The sequence below is a fragment of the Lutra lutra genome, chromosome 8, assembly GCF_902655055.1.
Source record: "Lutra lutra chromosome 8, mLutLut1.2, whole genome shotgun sequence".
NCBI classification, from domain to species: Eukaryota; Metazoa; Chordata; class Mammalia; order Carnivora; family Mustelidae; genus Lutra; species Lutra lutra.
The window spans coordinates 81,321,155-81,337,067 of record NC_062285.1 but is presented as its reverse complement, the minus strand read 5'-3'; the positions used below and the strand labels follow the sequence as shown (position 1 = coordinate 81,337,067).

The 15,913-nt window shown below is 37.8% G+C and overlaps 1 protein-coding gene across 2 annotated transcripts in view; it reads left to right on the top strand.

The window, feature by feature from the left end:
- PDE3A (phosphodiesterase 3A) overlaps positions 1 to 15,382 on the top strand; it is a 326,716-nt gene extending 311,334 nt beyond the window's left edge. For both annotated transcript variants that reach the window (XM_047741639.1, XM_047741638.1), the window contains exons 15-16: positions 1,046 to 1,301; positions 8,983 to 15,382. In XM_047741639.1, the coding sequence (XP_047597595.1) occupies positions 1,046 to 1,301; positions 8,983 to 9,224 (498 nt within the window). In that variant the 3' untranslated portion in view covers positions 9,225 to 15,382. The remainder of the gene's footprint in view (positions 1 to 1,045; positions 1,302 to 8,982) is intronic.
- The last annotated feature ends 531 nt before the right edge of the window (positions 15,383 to 15,913 follow it).

Sequence of the window (15,913 nt, the reverse complement as noted above, 5' to 3'; positions counted from 1 at the left end):
TCATACATAGGTTAAAAGGTTTGTACTTTCTAGAAAATAATATATTGCCTTTTCTAGAAATGATATTAATTCATAATCAATCCCAAGTACTGAAATACCAAAAAAAATAAAGCGGGGGGGGGGGGCGCCTGGATGGCTTAGTCAGTTAAGTGTCTGCTTTTGGCTCAGGTCATGATCCCAGGGTCTTGGGATTCAGTCCATGTTGGGCTCCCTGCTCAGTGGGGAGCCCACTTCTCCCTCTCCCTCTGCCCCTCCTCCCATTGTTTTTTTTTTTTCTCTCTCTCTCTAATAAATAAAAATCTTAAAATAAAAAATAAAATTTAAAAAATGCAAAAAAAATAAAGGAAAAGGATAACCCAGTTATAATAATTCTACCTCATAGACATAACCATTGTTGGTATTTCAGTATATTTCCTTTGTTAATTTTGCTAGGTGACTACTGGTTTACAGTCTGTTATTTTTTTCCAGAAAGATTTGAAGTATTTCAAAATAAAAACACTTAAACAGTAGTACTATTAAACATGTTGACAAGTAAGAATATCAGAAATCATGTGATCACAGAAGATAAAATTCAGCCAAAAGCTGAGATAAGGTGGCATCTTTAGTTGAGCAATAAATTATTCTAAGCTTTACTGGCAGCCAAGGTAAAAGGAAAAAAACGTGATAGATTATGTATTTTTTTTGTAATTATTCCCAGCATTGCATTTTGAGTACATTTATAGTCTAATAGACCAAAGAGTGACATGATAAGAAATACCATCTACTAAGACATTAGACCATTTCTTCTGTTGCCCCTTTATCAAAAGCCAAAACCTCAAGATCACCAAAGTGGTAAATGGCAACAAAACATTTCTACAGGGATCTCAGCAATTTGGGTAGAATCCTTTAGCAGTCAAGTAAAAGAGGGAGTTCACACATGAGTGTCTGGGTTCTTACATAATTGCAGATTTTAGGTGCCAAGTGAATGCTGACTTTACTAGTATTTTAAACTTTCCATGTCATGTATCTTTTTGGTTGACTCTTGATGATAAATTCTTATTTCTAGGGTGATGAAGAGGCCAGCCTTGGGTTACCAATAAGCCCCTTCATGGACCGTTCTGCTCCTCAGTTGGCCAATCTTCAGGAATCCTTCATCTCTCACATTGTGGGTCCTCTGTGCAACTCCTATGATTCAGCAGGACTAATGCCAGGGAAATGGGTGGAAGATAGTGATGAGTCAGGAGATACTGATGACCCAGAAGAAGAAGAGGAGGAGGAAGCACCAAATGAAGAGGAAACCTGTGAAAATAATGAATCTCCAAGTAAGTTTTATGAAATCTATTTCTAGTGTGTTTTTTCTAAGTTTCTTTTTTTTAACATAGGTTCAGATAAGTCTTGTGCTTCTCAAGAAGTACATAGTTTGTGTCCAGATACCATCTTCATCTGATTGTGTATAACCTCCTTTCCCTAATATAATAATAGAAATTATAGACTATGGAATCTATTATAATACCACATTCATATAAAGATACAGCCTCTGTTATGAAGTAAAAAGAAATTAAACAGTTGGAGCCTGTCCTTCAGAGTATCTTAATGATTTAGAGATGAGAGGAGTTTCAGATACCCTATAGAGCAACCACACGCTTGTGTTGGTTTAGTTGGAGGAAGGCCGTGTGAAGTGGTAAGAGGTAGCTATCACTCATTCATGTAACAATAAATTGTTGCCCATTTAAATGACTCTTTTAGTGGAGTACGTAGACACTAAGCAAGACTAATCAGTAAGTCTCTGACATGTGAGGTACTGATAAATGCTAGAGCTTTTAAAAAAATGGAAGAGGGATATGAAATATTGCAGAGAAAGGTTAAAATTTTAGATAAGGTAGCCACAGATGGGCTAAATAAAAAAGAGATTAAAAAAAAAAAAAGACTGAAAGATTTGGGGGAATGATCCATGGAAGTATAGGAAAAAGTGTGCCAAGAAAGAGAGAAAAGCAAACCTTGTAAAGGTCCTGAGGTGGGCGTTGGCTGGGTGTTGAAGAAGCATGGGGCGGGCTGGGGTGGCTAAGAGGAAAGGTAGTGAGGGAGCAGCAGGAGAGAGGCGGTGGGGAGCCAGATAATGTAGGGCGTGAAGGTGGGGCTCTGTAGGGTACTGTATGGAGTTTGGCTCTTAACTCTGAGTAAGATGGGAAGCTGTCAGTGATTTTGTGCAGAAGAGTTAGCTGATTCAGCTTATGTTTTAAATGGGTTACCTCAGCTGCTGTACTGAGAATACCTTGAGTTTAGGGTAGAGCAAGGGTAATAAGTTAAGAGGCTATTGAAATTATCCAAGTGAGAAAGGACTGTGACTTTGAACAGGACAGAGCAGTAGTGTTAATGATGATGAAAAGTGTTTCCATCCGGTCTCTCATTTGGAGTACATGATGTAGCCAGTCTACATGATGGCTACATGAGTTTATCTGACTGTAAAAAGAGATTTTTTTTTTCTTCTCATCTTGAAATATTCTCTGATATTTCTCCTGTCATAGGGAGGAGACCCAAAGAGCATAATTAGTAAAACCCATAACTCTTAACAGTGCTATTGCACAAATACTGTTCTTGCATTCACGAAAACATAGTATGTGGTTTACATGTGCCTTCAGAAAGAATGTGCAGTCATATTTTTTCGAAGTGCTTATCCAAAATATTACCAAAGAGAGATATTCTGATCATCTGTTTCTATTTTTTAGCCCAGTCAGGAAAATTCATGACTCCGTTCATCTCAGCCATCCAGTAAACACAGTCTAACATGGGTAATGAGCCATTTGCCTTCATATAAGTACTCTGCTGTAAGCTTACAAAGATAGGGAGATCTTTATTAAGTATAAACTGATGAGGGTTTTGCAGTTTTGATTCTAGGTCAAATTTTTGCCCAAGTTCTCTGTCCTGTATATTAACTTTGGTACAGAATGAGAAAAAAGTCAAAAGTTGTTTTCCTTCAATATTCTATTATTGAAGTAATTATATTTTATTTCTCTGGTGCTTACGAAAAAGGTTTCCATTAGCAATTTGGGGCTAGTCCTGAGATTCAGAGGTTGGAACCAAGATTGGGATTCATGGCTTATTTTTTCATTTGCTCATTTAATAAACATGTATTGGTTTTCTTTTTCCCTTTTTCCCTTTTTTTTTTTTAACTTGTTTTCATTTCAGAGACCTGTAGTTTGCTGTTTAAGGACAGGACAGGGTTTTTTGGTTTTGGTTTTGGGTTGTTGTTGTTGGTTTGTTTGTTTGTTTGTTTGAATGAGTGACATTAGAAAGTGTTGTCAGCCTCTTGGAAAAGCCTTGTTCCCATGGGCACTCAATGATTGCTATTTGAACTCAAACACATCGAAAAAGCACACACATAATACAGGCATCAGGAATCAAAGAACACAGGCCAAGAGATTTTACAGGCTCAACTTGACATCATTGGCTTTAGCAACAAACGCGACATCCAGATATTCAATTACTTTTCCGTTCTGTGGGGTTCAGTTGCCATACTGACTTCCAGATTCTGCTCTCCAGACCAAGCACTCCAAACTCTACTGCTGTAGAATCCTAGTAATTTTAATTCTGTAATCATATTGACTGAGATGGTTAACTTGATTTAGCCTGAAACTTAGGTTTCAGAAAAAATTTAGATTAAATATGCACTGATAATTTCAGCAATTTGCAAAACTTGGAGATCTCCCAGGAAACACAGAATTAAATGTTTCAATATGGTATCCTAGGGAAAAAAGGCTTTTTCCCAACCTCATAATTAAATCTGAAAGATTCCTACAGCGAACTAAGAGGTTTCTAATGAAGTACTAAGCTGCATTTAGAATTTGAGCAATGAAAGGCTCTTTGTTCTCATTTCAAAAGGTTCCAGTGCTGAACAATTTGGCTCCCAATACAGGCATGCTTTAGACCACCTGCAGACTCTAATCTACGCAAATTTATTTGGTACAAACTTTCTTCTACGTCACCTTATTCAGTTTAATTCCAGAGAGGTTTATTGCTAACGTTTAACAGCATTAATAAGAGAACAGCTGTTCTCATGGGGGCTGCCCTGAAAGGAAAAGGAGAAAAATTGAGCTTTTGTTACCTCTTCCCTATGAATACACTGCGTGAATGTGTACAATAGTCAGATGGAGTGACCACCTTGGGCAGTAGTGTTTCTCGTATCACAGTGACTCCGATCTATCCTTCAGCCAGTGCTCACGTGCAACTCTCTTAATTCAAAGGAGTAGGTTAAAAACTACATTAACATTTAAAAACTTCACAACAGAAACTGATTTGTACCTAACTCCAATAAAAACAAAGTAGAAATAAGCAAGTAGATGGCTTTGGTAGAATAGTAATTTTTTAAATGTGCTTTTAAAAATCTAATGTAGGGGTGCCTGGGTGGCTCAGTTGGTTGAGCACCTGACTCTTGATTTTAGCACAGGCCATGAATTCAGGGTCGTGGGATCAAGCCCCAATTCCCTCTCTCCCTCTGCCCCTCCTTCCCTCTCTTTAATAGTAAAAAAAAAAATAAAAAATGTAGTAGTAATATATCTTACTGATTTTTATAGGAATAATTCTTTAAATTTAGTGTGTGTGTGTGTGTGTGTGTGTGTGTGTGTATGCTTATTAAGAAACTTTCAAATGAAGAAATTGATGCCATACTCCAGGACCCTATGACCTTCTGCCGTATGCATGCCCTTCACTCTGCCTGGAATGCTGCCCACACCTTTTTCACCTACTGTATTTAATTTTCAAAATTTACATCTCACCTCAGGTGTCCTATCCTTTGAAAAAAATCTTACCTGTTCCCTCGCAGATCGAGTCATGTGTGTTGCTGTGGTTTGATGTGTCAGAGAGAAATTGCACTGCGCGCTTATTAAAAATGTCAGAAAAGACTTTATTCAAGATTATTGCAATAAGGAAGAGAGATTAAATTCAACTCCATTGAAACTAAGGCAGGAGGATATTTAAGCACTAGCGTGAGTTAGTGAAAATCCACTATAGGACCTTAGAGGGATGTTGGTCAATGTGATCGAGCCATCTGTGTTTGCTAATTGGTACTTGCTGAAGTTGGGCACTTCCCCTCCCATGGAGACTGGAAGTTAGGGACCCTATTTTTTTTCAATGATTTCATTTCAAAGGAATCACACCCAGGTACGTGGGAGACATGTTCTTGGATTATAAAACTAGCTAGAAGCTGGGCGAAGATTTATCTATATTACAAAGGAGCAGAGAAGGTATTTGCACTTTCAACTCTTAGAAAGTAAATGCTATATGAAAAGGGAAGTCAGAAACCTATAATCTGGAAGAAACCAATCTTAAATTTAGTCAAGCTGAGGGGAACATTAAGCTCATCTTGATCACATGCGTACATTATCATAAAACACAAATACAACATGTGTGTTTCATTTTTTGTCTTCTTTGCCCTCTCCCCTATAAACTGTAAGCACCCTTAAGGCAAGCTCTGGACTAATCAGTCTTTGTATCCATAGCATCCAGAAAATTGCTTGCCAATTAATGAGTGGTTGATATAAGTTTGATTGGTGGGTTTATTTCATAAATAAAATAACGAATACAGTAAATTGTTTTTTAAATTTTTGCTTATGACTCTGCTTGTATCCCTTCCCCGTGGCATTAATTCAACATAATAATTTTGTTTTGTGTCTGCATGGTTCAAAAGTAATTCAAGATAATTTAACTTAAGGTCCTTTTATTTGATCTGTATTTTTAAATCAATCTTATCCTATAAAATGCAAGAAATTTTTGTGGTATATTAAAATAAAGCTGTTGAAGGAATCACTAGTACTTCCATAAAAATTTTGCTGGATGGCCTCCGAGAGATCTAGTTCCTTTGGCACACCTCATAGCAAATGGATTTTTTTTTTTCCTATCATTACTATTTTTTTCCTATTTTTTCTTCTTCCCTCCTCCCCCTGATTATACATTGTGAATCATTGCTACTTTATTAAGTAAGCCCACATATCCCTGCTGACCATCCTGGAAACTTGTACTATTACTGTTACCTCTTAATATAGTCTCTACTAGATCAGATATCCTTTTCATATCATTGTCATTTTTATGACTTACCAACGCTTCATCATTTACTTGCAACTGTGGAACAGAAGCTAGGGAGAACATGATTCATCTAGTAAACTCTTACTACTGAATACTTACTAACGTCTGGAGGTTTGTGAATATACACAAAAAGGGGATACAGGTTTCTGCCCATAGGGAAGTTTATAGTCTAACAGGGGATCTTAGCCTACTTTCTAAATTCTTGGCCTAAGTCTACAACGGTCACTCAGATAAAGGTACTAAGAATTACACTGTGGTTGTGAACAGACCCTCTTCAAAGCTCAAGATGAGATACCAACTTTACCTCTGCCCTTGAAGGTCTCCCAGACATTTCATGTTCAGCATCCCCCTCAAATCTCAAGATTTGCCTTTCTCACTATATCTTAGTACTACTCAACGGCTCAGACCAGACAGCTCAGGGTTGTTTTTTTGGTTTTGTTTTGGTTTGATTTGTTTTTTGTTAGTTTCAGAGGTAGTATTTAGTGATCCATCAGTGGAATGTAACACCCAGTGCTCGTTACCTCACATGCTGTCTTTAATGCCAGCACCCAGTTACACCATTGCCCCACTGACCTCTCCAGCAACCCTCAGTTTGTTTCCTAGAGTTCAGCATCTTTTACGGTTTGTCATTCTCTCATTTTTCATCTTATTTTTCCCTCCCTTCCCCTATGTTCATCTGTTTTGTTTCCTAAATTCCACGTAAGAGTGAAATCTTACAATATTTGTCTTTTTCTGACTGACTTACTCTGCTTAGTGTAGTAAATACCCTCTAGTTCCATCCACATCATTGCACGTTAGGACTTCATTCCTTGTGATGGCTGAGTGATAGTTCATTGTACATATACACCACATCTTTATCCATTCATCTGTCACTGGACATTCAGGCTCTTTCATATTTTGCCTATTGTGGACACTGCTACTATAAACAGTGGGGTGCATGTGCCCCTTCAAATCACAATGTTTGTATCCTTTGGGTAAATACCACTTGCTGGGTCATAGGGTAGCTCTGTTTTTTAACTTGATTCATCCCTCTTCTTTTTTCTCTACATCTAATCAGTTGCCAAAGTCCTGTTGATGAAACCTCACAAATATATCTCACACTTACCAACTTCTCTTCATTTCCATTACCTTCACTCTATCCCCAGCACCATCATCATGTTGTATCCTCCCATCTGAGTTCTTTTTCTCTCTTTGTGCCACCTTTAAAAGATCTTGTAAGTCTCAGTGTGATTGCGCTTGATTTTCCACTGTCTACCCACTAGAGTAAAAACTCCATGCTGGCAAGCATTATGTCTATCAGTGAATGACCAGAATCTGGCCTACTTGGTACATATTAGGTGCTTAATAAGTAGATAAGGAAGTAGAAGACTAAACAGTGAATTATGGTATCAATTCAAATTCTTTAAAATATCTTATGTTTCTTCTGTTGAAATTGATTTTACTACACTTCCCCAACCAAGAGATGTGATTTGTAAAAACTGGCTTCAGTACTTCTTTGTTGAAAACATGAAATGTTCGGGTCACCAAGATAATGTAATTTGTTTACTTATTAAATACATATTTGCTGAGCCTGCTTGTTTGAGGTATTTATGGGTCTTTACAAGGCTTCCTCAAAGAAGCTGTAATCTAATAGAGGGGCTAATGCCTAGAATATAGGAGAACAAGATAAATGTCCTAAAGGATGCACAGTATTGAGGATGATGTTTTTGTTACAAGTGACAAGACTCCAATCAAGGGAGCATATGCAAAAGGGAAAATGATTGGTTTAGGTAAACCTGATGTTGTCTAGTATCCACGCTTACTTGCACCTGCCCTTATCTTGGAGTCTCCTGCCTGACAGCCTGATCTTCATCCTTGCTTTCTTCATGAGACTGGAGTATATAGCCAGCTCTGTGTTCCCTTCATTCCAGATACACAAACAGAGGAGAAAAGATCCTCAGTCGCCAGTCCCTGACTCATTCTCATTCTGTGCCATTGGAAAAAAATCCTAGCGAAGGACTCTAACTGACCTGATTTGGGTCACGTCTGTACCCTTTGACCCATCACTGAGACATAGCTGTATTGTCAGATGTTTGGGAGGTGGGGAGTAGAATTTGAAAACCTTTTCTAGAACTACATAATTAAAAAAGGGATGAGAGTTTCCACTCAATGACTTTGGTGATCAGAAAAAGAGGTGATGATGAGAAAGGGGAAAAAAAAGGAAAGCAATCTGTATTCTGAGAAGCATATATGGAGTAAAATGAGAGTTGAGAAGAGAGGGAGAGGGAGAGATTGTTTCTTAGAGGAGGAATTCAGTGAAATCTGATTGATTCTTAAAATAATAAATGGGTGTGAACTTTCAGTGACTGAGAAGAGCATTTGAGAAAGAGGGCAGTACCAGCTTGAAAGCAGAAGATTTCACTGTATGTACAGGAGAGAGAACAGTGAAGTAGAGACAGAAGCCAGGCTATAGAAGAAGGAAGACTGAAAATGTGGGCTCGTGCCACTTTGTGGGAGAACTTTGAGAGGAGTTTGACGTGAATTTTTTAGTCCCCATGAAGCAGAACAATAACACTGAAACCAGCTTTAAAGAAACCAGTCTTGTAGACTTGTGCGAGTTGAATTAGTTGACAAAGTAAAGGAAGACATCACAAGAAGTTCTTCCAGTAGTCTAAGGTGAACAGTCTCGAGGATGTGACTGGAGAATAACGCCAAGATGCAAGCAAAACTCTGTTGGGCATTACTGAATATTAAAATGCTGTTCACTGTATGTCTCAATGATTTATGACTGATTGTTGCCATCTTCCTCTTCCTTCCCCACTCTCATCAGCAACGTTACTGTGATAAACAAATCCAGGGACACGTATCCATTTGGTACTTAGCTCTTATTAATAATGTGGAAAGAGATAACTGAGCATACAAATAAATGATTTGGTGTTTTCTCAGGAAAGAAAACTTTCAAAAGGAGGAAGATCTACTGTCAAATAACTCAGCACCTCCTGCAGAACCACAAGATGTGGAAGAGAGTCATTGAAGAGGAGCAGCGGTTGGCAGGCATAGAGAACCCGTCCCTGGACCCGTCCCCCCAGCCGCCTCCCTCAGAACAGATCCAGGCCATCAGGGAAGAAGAGGAAGAGAAAGGGAAGCCCAGAGGAGAGGAGATCCCGGCTCCGGAGCAAAACCAGTGACAGTGGATATAATGAGCTGTGTTTCCCAGCAGAGTGACTTGTCACAGACTCTTTTCAAGCCAGCACAACACTTAGACACAACACTGTAGAAATATGAGAAGATGGGCAAACAGCTATTGCATTTTGGGATTCTTCGCATTTTGTGGGTTTATTTTTACAGTGAGGTACATTGTTAAAAACTCTTGCTCAGAGAAGCTTTCACATTTGCAACACCAGCTTCTAAGGATTTTTTTTAAGGAAGACCTATATATGTGTGTGTGTATATAAGCTCGCACGTAGATACATGTAAAACATATTCACACACATACACGCACACGCACATGCACACTGAAAGCCAGGTTTCCTGGCGCCACCATTTAGTAACATTCATGTTAAGATATATAGTGCTCACTGTGATATAATAAGTTATAAAGGAAAAAAATAAAGGAAAACAAATCACAAAGGAAATGGTGCGGCTTAGCAGGGAAACAGTGCAGGGAATGTCAGTTCCCAACTAAGGAGCTTTAGCTCTTAGTAATGACGGATGAAAGTTCCAGAGCATTATTTGAGTTCTTATACATCCTGCCAACATCGTGTGTGTGTGTGTGTGTGTGTGTGTGTGTGTGTGTGTGTGTGAGAGAGAGAGAGAGAGAGAGAGAGAGAGAGGAGTGAAAGGGTGCCTGTGTGTATGTATGTGTGTATGTCCCAGAGATTCTTTTGGTTTTAGTAGCTAATAGAGTAGCTGCAGCAAATGACTCTGCGCATCTGAACAAAGAGAAGGTGGTTCACTCTGGAGTGTCTTTGAGAGGCAGCCGTGCCAAATGCCTTCCTCCATGTAGCTCCAGTACAGACCCCTCCCCAGAGGGAGGGTAGTCACAGGCTGGCGAGCGGGCCACGTGACTGGTACTACTGCCCAGGCACCACTTGGAGGCACTCCATTGCCAGCCTTAAACCTGGAAGACAGGCATTTTCCAATCTCCTTGCCTAATGAATGTATAGGAGCTGTTTGTGAGTAGGTCACTCACAGAAGATTGAATCACCTTTGTAAGGGATTGGCCTTCTTTATACGTAAATACTTAAGAAGAAGCTGGAGACAGATCTTTTCATGAGGTTAGCATTCTAAAACATTGCCAGAGAAGACCTGGGGAATTGCTCTAATACAATCGATCTCCCAGGGTCTCAATGTGCTGCAAAATGTGTGGTAGAAAAGGAAGGAAGAAAAGCAAGAAGAACCTACAATGGGAGGATATATAGTGAGAGGTGAAGGGGGGAAATTTCAACCCGGGGTTTGGTGTGTGTGGACAGAGTGAGAGACTGATTCTTGGCAATTGTTGAAGATTGGCTTTGGGTGGCCAAGTTTCCACTGAGGGCCTGTTGTGGTGGCCGACGTGCTGTGGGATGGGGTGGCTTCGATCTGCAGTCTGGCCTCTTGTCATGTTCCTTTGGGCAGGGAAGATTATGGAAGGATTTGGGGGGACTGGGCCTATTATTGGAAGTCTTTTTTTTTTTTTTCTTAATTTGTTTATCTACACTTGTTTATGCTGTGAGCCAAACCTCTATTTAAAAAGTTGATACTCACTTTCAATATTTTATTTCATATTATTATATTTGTCATGAATAGTTATCTTGATGTAAATATAAAGATTTGTTTCTGTAGATAGTAAACTCTTTTTAAAAAAAAAAAAAGGAAAAGGGAAACGTTTTTATAAAGTAATATTTTAATCACCATTTGTATACATTGTATCTATCTCCAAGCCCCGTAAGAGAACGATGACTCATTTGCACGGAGGTCTATGGACAGCCACTTAACTGCCTATCCTAATTTAAATGATAACCTGATACAGTTATTTTATGCTAATTAAATGAGGATGCCACAAAAAAGTTTTTTTTTTTTTTCCCTAGGAACTTTTACTACCTTTTGGGAAACTTTTGGGTCCATGTCTCCCAAAGGGAAGGACTTTCTTAACCAATACCAAATTTTTATGATTGGTGTCCATTTCTTGTCAACACTTTTTGATCATAACTCCTTCAATACTATGTATGGAACTGCTCACCAATGAAACAATCTTAGTTTCTAAGTAGACCTTGATGGTGATTTCTAACTTTTATTTCCTCTGACATAATAGAAAAGAGTGTTTACATTTTAAAGATTCCTTTGTTTCTCGTAAATGAATATTCTTACCTCCCAAAGCAATGATTGTACATTAACTGTGGCATTTTCCAAACAAGGCAAAGATAATTCAATCAAAAACAAACACTGTTTCAAGGCAAATTTCCCATTAAGTAAGAAAATATGAAAAGGCTCAAGTAGATTGCAGACTCTACTTAAATAATGAGAATAATTTCCTGTTTTTTGACTTAACACTTGAGGTCTTCATTATTCAGGATGTACTGAGTTGTTTTCCATTTTCTTAGTGTTTCAACTACATGTCTCATGTTTGCAAAAATTACTGTGAGTCAGATGCATTTGTTTCCCCAGTTACTTTAACTGCCCTCCTGCCCTTACCAATAAGAGAAGAGGAAAAAATATTATGCTCATATACCTCTTGCATTTAATTCCTTAACAAAACAAATCTTTTCCCTTTCTCCTAATGGCATACATATCTAAAACACTCATTAAGTCAAGGAGAAATGGGAGTGTGGAGCAAGTGGGATGACAGCCTAGCAGTTAAGAGTCTAGAAGCCTACAAGGGTAGGTTGGTCAAAGCTGGAAGGCCTCAAGTAGGGGCTAGCCTGGCTGTCAGAGTAGAGGTCTTACCAAACTACCTAGTTTCATTTATTTTGTTTTAAAGTACATGAAGTACTGGTGGCCAAAGCACTTAGAACCACTTCATTCCAGAATTATGTTCATCAGTCCAGGCAGATTGACCATTTTTTCTTCAAAAATAAATTGCCAGTCTATTAAAACTAAAAGTCCATCGAAATAATAGAATGAAGATCAATTATGAGGCTTCCATACACATTCATTACATCCCAAAGGAAGCCTAGGGGCATAAAAAGATGGTTTCCGCTGATGATACTCTCCCCCTGCCTTGGTGACAGCAATATTCCCATGTTCACTTCCAACTCTGGAGCTTACTCCCTGTGGTGCCAGCATATTTGTTGCCATTTATTACATTTTTATATGAGCCTGTTTATAGGTGCCATTAGATAAACTCAGGTCTCTCAAATGAAGGAGTTTCTAGCCCATTTAGGAAAAAGAATAGTTGTATAGATAGCCATAAAACCAATGGTGGGAAAATTGGGAACTGGTGACCTTGATGCTAAGGCTTGGTTTCTGTTCAGGAAAAGACCAGGTATCGTGTGAGCATCACTGGTGTCATTTCCAGCATGCTCATAGATTGTCTTTTCAGTTATCCATCAAAGCCGACCTTTATCCTTGGTGAAAACACCACTTTGGTTTTTTTCTAAGTGATAAAATTGTATTTTTTGTCATTTATAAAAGACTTGGTTTTGCTCTCCATAGAAGATGAAGACAGTTTTGGATAGATCTGTGTTGGTCTTCATCTGACAAGTGAAGGAATGTCCTCATATTTAAGAAAATACTCATTTTCTAAAAGCAGAATACCCAATTCTGTCTGTTCCATTTTGATGGAATTCCGAACAAAACCTAACCATGGCAATCTCAGTAAAACTAAAGGAAAGGGATTGTAGAACATGCAGACTGTTCATATTATATGTATGTATTGTGATTTCCTCATGTCCCCTGCCTCTCTTGATTTGCAGTTTCCCAGTGTCCCCTGTCATGTGCCCAGAGAACTTTCTTTGACAGTAAAAGCTGTGCAAAAGGCATGAGACTCAGGCCTATTCTTTGTTTAAATGGTGGAAAAATATAAGTTATTTTCTAAGTAATAAAGATATGAAAATTATTGTAAATAAAGTCTAAAGTTTGAAATCACTGTTTTACAAAAGTGAGCTATTTGTGTGATGAGCAACTGTTGAGTAATGAGAAGTGAATAATCAAAAACTCTTTTCTGTCCTACTTTGGCAGGTATTTTTTGGTGGTTCTCTGTCAGTATGGGGATCTCCACTCTCCTCGCCTTTTAAAATACTTGTAAAATAAGAATGAAAACCACAGTAAGGATCTTACTATCCTCTCTTCCATCCTAACTCTGAGTCCCCACTTGATGCCTTTCCTAGCTCATATGCCGCTTTGGAAATAAACTGTTTTCTTTTCAAACTGGCAGAAGGCTCCAGTAAAACAGAGTTTTGTAAACTTTCATAGTCTGGGGTAAATCAAGATTCCCCTCATTCTAGAGAGTATGAGCTACTGCATATGGAAAGAAAATGTCAATAAAATTTCAAATGCCAATAGCTCAACTACAAACCACCAAGAGCTGAAATATATATAGTTTGAAACCAAACTGAGTTTCCTTTATTCACCTTTTCTCCTAATAAGCAACAAAATACTTTATGGTCATTGTTCTAGGTCATTCCTTTCTCTCATGATTTTTCTGAAAGGAAACTGAATTTGCTGATGTTGTTAGTCTGTGTATCTAATCTGTTCAATGGAATTCCACCTGAAGATTAGGAAACCAAGTAACCATTTTAGGTGAAGAGCATTCCAAAATAAAATTACTCATAGAACGTCTACTCAGAGCAAATTATGCAAGTTTTAGGTCCTATATTCATATTAGGTTGTTTCTCTAGAATACCCAAATTCTTACAACAAGTTTGGGATGAATTAACTAGACTATAGCCTTAAATTAATGAAACTGGCAACAGTGCACTGAATCACTTAACCTGAGGTTTGCTGGCACTTACCATGTTCAGCACTGATGACCCATGGTCAGAGACAAGAACAGGGTTTTCAGTCTCCATGATACACTCTGGATGGTAGGCCATTTGTGTATCACCAACACATTTCATTTGTTAAAATGATGCTGCTTTTACCTTACCTAATGGTGCTTTTATCTCACCTGAAGTGATCTTTATGTTCATACTATGAAATCATTCTAACAGCAGGTTAACGATGATGACCCAGAAGAATTGGGTATTTTGTTGCAAAATACATTTGGAGATCCAAAACTGACCATTAAAGCTTTATAATTTGGTGGAACTCAGTGTTCACATCTGCAGATTCAAAAATACTGATCCACTATAAATTATTCAAGTGTAATAAGATTATACATGGATTATGTAGAGATGGAAAACAAAATTAGTTTTTGGCATATGCTTCAAGCTCTAAAAAGAGCCGAATTTCCTATCTAAGGGCAGCTGGTTCTTCATATTATACTTCTGAGGTTGATTGCTTTGACAGGCATTGGTATTCATGGATTTCTGCTTCCCTGAGGAGTGGTGGAACAGAGAAGAGAAGTCAAGCCGTCGCCTTCTTGATAAATCCTGAACATGTTCAGAAAGGTTTCCTCATTGCTTCGCATCAGTTTGGTCATGCAAATAATTCAATCAAAAAAATGCTTCAAAGAGAGTAATATTAAATCATCCTATGTAAGTACTATCAAGAATATTTAAATTTGATTAAGCATTTGAACCAAAGCTGTTTAAAATATTGTTTTTTTTAATTTGACTAAAAACTCACAAAATGACATTCCATGGTATAGAGATGCTAAATACATTAGTATAATCAGAACTACTATTGTGTAACAAAACTGGAAAGAATATTTAATTCTTTTTCTAATGTATGTCATGCCTCAGGGAGGCAAATGCTTTATGGAGGGTCCAAGAAATACATGAAATAGATAAAAATAAAGTTAGTCCCTATAGTTTAATTAGGTTAAGTGTACAAATTATAGGCCTGTGTTGTTCTGGGTTTTCCCAAGGGAAAAAAATGTATTATTATCCAGCAATTTATCTTGGATTAGATTGTTTTTAGAATAAGTGGTCTATTAACATAGATTACATTTTGCTAAGTTATAACACACTGAAAATGCCAAATACTTACCTTCATTACTAAGAAAAATTACATCTTATTAATCTTGACTTTCACAGATGAAGCACTGACCAGGCAATAATCCACACCCACTGCTTCATCTACCAAGACTGATCAAATGGTAGGTTGGAATTTGTAATTCATTAATAGAAAAGTAATTAAAAAACTATTTTAAAACTTTACTGCCTTAACTAAAATTTCAGTGTCAATAGAAGTGCTTCTTAATGAAAAAAAAAAAAATGTAGCAGGAAATTCTCCCTTCCCTCTTACAAAAAAAAACAAAACAAAAAGTCAAACTCATAGGAGAAAAGTGGGGATTCTCTTCAATTTTACTTCCCATGCTCAAAATAGTAAAGCAAAAGGAATCAACTTCTCCTCTGCCATAATGAGGAGAAAAAATGCTTTTCACCCCAAGTTCTAACTTGCCATGCCTGGTTTCATTGTACGGCCCATGGGACTAAAAAGCAAAAACAAAAACGGAGCTATAGATTGGGAGTGAACACTACATAAAATGTGAAGGATCACCCTGGGACACCCCTTCGTCTTTGTGACAAACCAATTTAGTTATTTATCAGTGACTCTGGAATAAAGGAACTGAATAGATCCATAGTTCAACCCCGACTTCCCTTGCAACAGTCAGCACTTACACATGCTCTGGAATGCAAATTCGCCTTTGGAGCTTGGAAACTGCTGCTTGACTACCTTTTGAAGGGAAGGAATTTTTTTTAATCTAGTAATTTTACTCCCTATATTATAGCAAAATATTTGGATGATTTCATGCAAAATTAAAAGTAATGGTTTAAAGATGTTTTATTTGTGT